This window comes from Pyrus communis, chromosome 9 (genome assembly GCF_963583255.1).
Source record: "Pyrus communis chromosome 9, drPyrComm1.1, whole genome shotgun sequence".
In the NCBI taxonomy this organism is placed as follows: domain Eukaryota; kingdom Viridiplantae; phylum Streptophyta; class Magnoliopsida; order Rosales; family Rosaceae; genus Pyrus; species Pyrus communis.
Window position 1 is genome coordinate 20091962 of NC_084811.1, and position 7691 is coordinate 20099652.

Below are 7691 nucleotides of genomic sequence, written 5' to 3' on the forward strand. Positions count from 1 at the left end.
CCGTTTTCTATGTTTATTTGCATTCTTATTTGATCGTATGGCGTTTTACCATGAGATTGAATGGTTTTTTATTTGGTTCTTTGTTTAGTTTGAACTAGAAAATTTGCCCGCACTTTGTTGCGAGTTTTGAAATCATTATCTACAACATGCATGAATAATTTCTATAGAAAGTAACTAAAAAGACGGTCTAGCATCTAAGAACCAATGAAGTGAAACTTTGCTTGCTATATATGGATATAAATGCTATAAGAACCAATTCATATTCAATTCCAGCGACAATATTGCTTTTCTTGAGTCCCTTTTGGATGGTATTTCTTGTGGCTGTGGATCGACAATAGTACTTACATACAAAAGATTTGAAATATTATTTTATTTACCTTAAGAAAAATGACAAAATATTGTTTTACTTAGTTACCTTTTAGAAAATTAGAATGACACTAAAAATGCATCTGCTATTCAAATATCATATACCAGATTGAAATCGAAAAACTAAACTTTGAATTCAAAACTATTCACACATGGAATGAAATGAAATGCCTCAAAATATTATCATGATCCAATTTTATATGGAAAATGCCTGAAAGTAATCCATGCCTTTCTCAAAAATAGGTCATTCAACGTTGACCACCAAGTAATTACTTTAGTCTAAAGAAAGGGGCGAAATCGCATTGCAGAAATGAATAGTGTTTTGGACGACATTTCAGTTTATTTACAAGATTGCCACTCAGATGCTTTAACCAACATTCTCTTAATTTACAAAATTGCCACGCAGGCTTAAGGACCAATTTTCAGCTGTTCGCTGCATTTCAGCTTTGACTCGACGAGAGAGAGGAGGGGGACATCACGGCTGACAAATTGGAGAGAGACGATCGCTCCCATTTTTGACTCGGAGACAATTGGGTGTGCTTGTGGTGAGCGGAGAGAGGGGGATAAAACGACTAAAGAGGAGGGAGACACAAGGCCTGACAGATTGGAGAGAGATGTGAGCTACGGGTTTGGACTGAGTGAGAGAGATATTTAGGTAGGTGCTCTAACAGGATCTATGAGATTTTCTCCCAGTTTAGAGAGAGATGGACAGGGAGAGAGATACAGAGCGGAAAGCATAGGTGTGTGTATTATTTGGGTCTTCCGAAAACGCTAGAAACCTAAAACATTCTCAGTTGCTCTGCAAGGGGTTGACGACTTTGATCATGCGTCCTACAGTCCGCATCAATCTCTTCCATCTCTGCTTCGTGATCCCTTCGATTCCCTCAAGAGGTAATTAAATCTCACTTCTTTCTCTGATTCGTGCCTTATTCTCACTGTTTTTCTCGAATTGTTTGTTTTTCTTCAATATTGTTGTGTTTCGATCCCAAAATTTTTCGTATTTTAAGGGATCTTATTTCTGGTATCTGATTTATGGAGGGTTTTTTATCCTTTTAAATGTGGGGTTGTGGGTGTTTTGTCTAGGGAGCAAAATTTATCTAGTTAGGCCTTTTCCCTTTGAAAATTAATAGATGTTCAAATTTGGAACAATAAATTATTAATTTATTTGTTGTTGCGGTAATTTAGGCACTTGAAAGCGAGGCAATCATGGTTAGATTTCATGTGGTTCATGAAAGACTCGGTTAGGCTTTAGAAGGTTTGCCTGATGAACTTTGCCTATCAAATGAAGTTGAGGAACAGGTATATACATGTATGTCCCTTTTATCCGTTTTCAAGCTAATGCTTCCCATTTGTTATTTCATTTTTTTTCACACAGACAGATCTTTTATCGATTCAAACTATTTTCGCTTTGTTGCACATGTTTGATATAAGTCCGTCTGGGTTTGACGAGATTCAAAGTACTTCTTATCAAATTGGTCTCATGGATCACTACGAGGAAAACATCCTTCAAACCCTCTACATAGCATTGAGGTAAATTCCATCTTTGCTCTGCTTCACAAATTATTTGTTATTTCCCGTAATATATTTTGATTTCTAGAACTGTAATTTCAAATTATTGCCCCTTCGACTCCTCTCCCACTGCCTCAAGCCAAAACCAAACCCAGCTCCAGTCATCTACTAATCAAACCTTACAAAGTAAAGCACTCTAATTTCGTTTTTTATTTGTGGTCTAGTAACCTTAGGTAAAGTGAAGAACTGTATAAATCCTTATGCATGTGGTTTGTTCTTTTGCAGAATCCGAGATTGGAGGTGATAAGTAGCTGGTTTTAGCTTCTGAGGCAGACACTTGAAGAAGGAGCAAAGATGAATGCATTAGTGGCAACGAAAAGAAACTTTAAGTTTGTTGCTCGGCTTTTGGGATTGGACTCCAAGCTTGAGAAAAGTTTACTTATATCATTTAGGGAAATCAAGGTAATTTTGCATATAAACTCCCTTATGTATATCCCTTACTCTTAATTATAGGTAGATTTCATACCCTAAAACTAATATGGTTATTGAGTTTTCTCCTTTCGTTGCTTTTGAACTCTATACTTTGGTGCAGGTTGAGTGTACTATACCAAAAGACGATGGCAGTTTGGCTTCATTTGTTGGCTTCAGGGTTCAACATGACAATGCTAGAGGCCCCATGAAGGGAGGAATCAGATATCACCCAGAGGTATATGTATACTTTGTTAAGTTCCACTTCTACGACAAATGTGAATGGTTGTCATATATCAAGACTCACTGCCATGAAATTGTCTTTAATTGTTATGGATCCTTTTATGGAAAATGTAGGTTGATCCAGATGAGGTGAATGCTTTGGCACAGCTGATGACATGCAAGACGGCAGTAGCCAACATCCCATATGGGGGTGCCAAAGGGGGTATAGGATGCAATCCAAGGGAGTTGAGTCTTTCCAAACAAGAGCAACTCACCAGAGTTTTCACGCAAAAAAGATACACGATCTTATCGGAATCCACACTGATGTTCCAGCACCAGAAATGGGGATAGGTTCACAGGTTGAGCAATATTTCTTTGCTGAGTTATATAGTTGCATGTTTCTCTGTTTCGATTATTTCATCTGATAAGAACTCATAAGTTGCCTATGTTTAAAGCTACTTCATTTGATTGGTGTTCACTTTTTGCACCAGTGTATACCTAAAGTACCATAAAGATTAAAATTTAAATATCTTAACCAAAGACATCCAAGGTATGATGGGTGCATAACTCAAGATTGAAAATCATAAATAAGGGAGAGTGGGGAAATGAGAGGGTGTATATCAAGTTGAAAAGGGTCGACAAAATAGAATGCAGTAGTTACCAGGGTTGTGACATGAGTAAACTTAAAGCCAAATTTATTACCATAGAAGTTTAGTAAATAAACATGCTCATAAAAGGATCAGTCCGTTATGAAATATATATCTTAAGCATCAAAATTTAGGAAGACTGATGCTTGCTTTGTAGCTCTTGACATATTGACTTCAGGTGGTTCCACCTTTAGGGCTTGGGTTAGCAATGAAATAAATGAATAATAGCTTGAGTAATTATAAGAGGTAATGTTAGTGGTTAAGATCGATTAACATGCAAAAACTTCCAGTCTTTACAAATGTGAGATTTTTCAGTAGGTGTGTTTTGTAAAACGGTTTTAATCTTTCTTAGAAATATAGCTTTCTCAATTATACAATACTTTGAATGGGTTTTATCTTTCCTGATTGCTGACTTAACTTGGGTTTTATTAAGATTTTAATTTGGAGTTTAATTGAAGGTTTAATTCAGGTTTGTAGTTGGGGTTTAATTGAGGGTTGTACTTTACTTAGCTTAAATTGCAGAATGTGGTTTTTGCATTGCTATATGGAATTTTCACCACGAACAAATAGCATTTAACACATTTAATCAACTGAATGCTTAAATTCTTCCGTAGGCACCAAATTGGATCAGTGAACAGAATCTCATTTTGATGTTCTATTCACTCAGTTCTTTATGACAAGCTCAAACAAATTTAATTTGCCTTTATATCCGAATGTATTGCAGTCATTCCGAGTTGTATGCCATTATTGCTCAATTCTGCCCTTGGCTGAGGCCCCTTGCAGTTTACTCAACATTTCACGTACGCCTTAAGATTTCATATTCTTTGTTGAACCAAATTGGTTTGTGCTAGATTCATCATGTTTGTAAATAATTTTTTTTTTTGGTCCGTCTTTGGTCATTTAGCTAAAATTTCTTTAGATTTGCTCTTTAAATTTAAAAGTCTCTAAGTTGCTAACGGATCTACATTGTTTGCAGATTTTATAAATTTGGATCATTAGAGGAAGCAGTTGGTTCCATGCTGTTTTGAGGTATATAATTACGCTGTCATTTTTGTTCAAAGCCTATTTAGGTATCTACCTTTTTTAATTTATTTTTGTGAAGCTTTGATGCTTAGATTTTAAATATATATTCAATTTTTGTCATTTGAGCTTATATTGGAACTGAGTTTCTTTCTATTTAGTGTGCGTATCTGTATCTGTTCATTAATGTGAAGGCTGAGATAACTAAGCATCCATTTGTTCATTTGAGCTTAGAATGGAACTGGCCTTCTTTCTATTTTGTGCACATATCTGTCTCTCTATTTATATAAACCTTGAGATAACTGAGCATGTATTTGTACCAAACCCTGTTCGAATTGAATGATTGGTGTATTTGTTCCAAACGCCATTCGAATTGGATGATTGGATTATTTTTTCTAAACCCCATTAGAATTGTATTTGCTTGGATGGGCTATTAGTATAAGGATAGTTAGATTAGGAACCTTGTTTTCGCATTTTGTGATTGGGATCTAATTACAGGTTTTGTGTTGCATGTCTCCATGTTTCAGTCTTTGTCATCTCTGTGTAGTTAGTTTGGCCTGTTTTTAGATTCTTAAATAGTGCTGCTTAATATTGTTTGTAAGGTTATTTTTACGACTGGGGGAGTAGGGATACTGTAGCAAATGAACTTAGAGTTGTGAACAAAACTGAATTGAAAAGTAAGAAAAGTAGTGGGAGTACCTTCATGGGTAAAAATAAGATTGCCATTTTCCCATTTCTTGGTTGCTTCTGGTATGCTGCTTTGTCTTTCTAATGGATTTTTATGTTTATAGTGGGAGTACTTTCATGGGTAAGAATAAGATCGCCATTTTCCCATTTCTTGGTTGCTTTTGGTATGCTGCTTTGTCTTTCTATTGGATGTTTATGTTTATATTCTGCTACTAAGAGGATTTTATAGTGTTCTAAATCTGTTTTGTAAATGTGCTTAAAGATTGGATATGTTCTTCAATATTAGGCATGTTGTTCGAATTGCATATGTGGTTGAAAATTAAGTTCAACAGCCCAACTTCTAGGGAAGCAGAAACTTTGAGAAGATTTGTAAGCCCAAGTAGGTCCAATGAGCCTTCAGACCTTACCTATGGGTACTATGTTTCAAGTTTTTAATAGTCATGTTACAAGAAACTTTGGTTTATTTTATGTTATGTTATGACCCAAGTCAGATGAATTCTTACCCAAGTCACCCTTCAGTTTTGAAAAAATTAAAACCATAAAGTCTTCATGGAACTACCAAGTAGAAATCTCACAAATTTGTAAAGCTAATCAAACGTAGATTAACACTATATAATTTGGTTTGAAGCTCGGGTTTGAATCTATGCTTAATGGTTTGCATTGGTTGCTGTTTTTGCATAATGGTTTGAATCTGTCATGTTCTTTTCTGATGGTTTATAATTGTATATTTGCAAAGATGCATGACTATTAGACCTTCAATTAGAGATCAGCATGATTGCATTGTGATAAGACTAGCTATATAATTACTATTTGCTAATTATTACTTCTGTCATTTAATTGAGGTTGAAGAGGACTCAGGCATGTTGTTAGTATAGATTTACATTTCTTATTACTTTTGTGCAGTATTTGATTATAAGTCATGAACAAGCCAATGTTTTTCAGACTCTACAGATGCCTATGTTCACATATGAATAATTTGGCTTATGGATATTAATGTTGTAAGCACATATGGTAATTGTTCTATGTATGGAATATCTATTTAAGGTCTCATTGGTTTAACATTATCAAAATTTTTGCATATGTCTGAAGTTTAACGAATGCTTATATATACATATAAGATCTGAAAGGGATGGAATTATTTTCTTATTTAGTAACCGCCGTATCTATATATATATATATATGTATGCCATAAACTTGATTATATCTTTGGAAAAACGTACGTACCAACCGTCAAAGCATATACATACCAGTATCCAAGTTGAGCACAACAATGACACCCCATTCTATTCAATCTCACTTATTGATACAACGTTTGAAGATCCAATTCACCTATTTTCTCTATTGCAATTTTGTCTCCATGAGCCTTGCACTCACATGCACTTGCACACAGTTTGCAGGTCACGTCTCAACCTTAGTTTCTTTTGCCTTAATAGCTTAGTTTGAACTAAGGCAGTATCGGTGAAGTCATTACCTGTGGCTCTCTGATGCTCTAATAAGGTCACCGTCAGCAATGGCAAGAACAAGGTTAGCATAACCAAGTCTCAACTCATCCGGTAGATCTATCACTTGGCCATAATCCAGCAAGGCAACCTAACTTGGAAGAAAGGGAACGGGTAAGGGAGGTATGAGTATGGTTTTTTAGGGTCGGTTGCTTTCTTTTGCTCTAATCCTGTCAATTTTTTGGCTGACGTGTTCACTTCATTAAAGGTTTATATTTCCCACTAGGAAGTATCTGGGAAAAGAAACGGGGAAGGAAATAAGTGCTGAAGTAAAGGCTGTTTTCTTTTCTTTTAAATTGTTTAACGTTTACGCTTTTTATTTGTCGAGTTTGTAATTTTGTTCATTTATACCGTGCTTTTGGCATGGTTAATTCTTTAAGTGCAAGTTACCCTATAGACGTTACAATTTAGGTGCTTAGTTGTTTGATAGAAAATCGCTTTGATTCATCGTTTCTTATCGGATAGTTTGATCGCTACGCTCTTATTTCAGATCGGAACTCATTTTGATTGCGAGTTTGTTCTGTAAATTTTTTTTTTCCTCTGCTATTAATAGCTTACCACATGTGGTAGCAGAGTGATTGCGTTGGTAGCTTATGTATACAAGTGAATTCAGATGACACAATGAGTTTGATATTCAAAAAAATGTCTGTTGGTTCAGTTTTTTGAATCTTTAAAAACTGTCGAATCAATTTGAATATGCAATTTCATGTTTATTGTTAGGTAAATTGCTGTTTTTTTTAGCTGATAAAAAGTATAAAGTTTGGTTGGGTAAATTTGTATAGTGTTATACAGTTTGCTCGGTTGACAATTTGATAATGGCTGAAGTGCATTCTTTAATCAAATATGTTTTCTTTCCTCAATCGTAAATGTCTTTTTGGTATTTTGCATATTGAAACAAAGTGAAAGCTTTTTTTGACTGAATTTTGCAACTGCTACCTTGCTGCTTTGGTAAAGTCTATCAATTAATTTTGGCTATAATTTTAGGGTATTGAGTTGAATGCATATGCTACATGGCATAGGTTTAACATGATTAGAACTTTAATATCATGATGTGTGATGCTAATTAAGCACAATATGAGTATCTGTACCAAGAAAGATGTGAGCATCTAACGGATCTACTTTCTTTGCAATTTCAATTTGGGAATTGAATTTATTAACCAAATTACGATCCTTTTTAAAATTTAGAAAAGAGCATGTTAAAAGACCAATTTTCTTTACAAGAACTTGAATATAAAGTAGACCATCGGTGAAAACGAACCAACAACGATTATGG

At 34.9% G+C, this 7691-nt stretch overlaps 1 protein-coding gene across 1 annotated transcript; it reads left to right on the forward strand.

The window, feature by feature from the left end:
• The first annotated feature begins 2163 nt into the window (after positions 1-2163).
• LOC137744150 (glutamate dehydrogenase 1-like) lies at positions 2164-6812 on the forward strand. The gene is made up of 6 exons (XM_068484018.1): positions 2164-2337; positions 2468-2581; positions 2701-2924; positions 4189-4241; positions 6310-6532; positions 6627-6812. Exons 1-3 carry the CDS (start codon positions 2230-2232, stop codon positions 2914-2916), a joined length of 438 nt encoding a protein of 145 aa, XP_068340119.1. The 5' UTR covers positions 2164-2229; the 3' UTR covers positions 2917-2924; positions 4189-4241; positions 6310-6532; positions 6627-6812.
• The last annotated feature ends 879 nt before the right edge of the window (positions 6813-7691 follow it).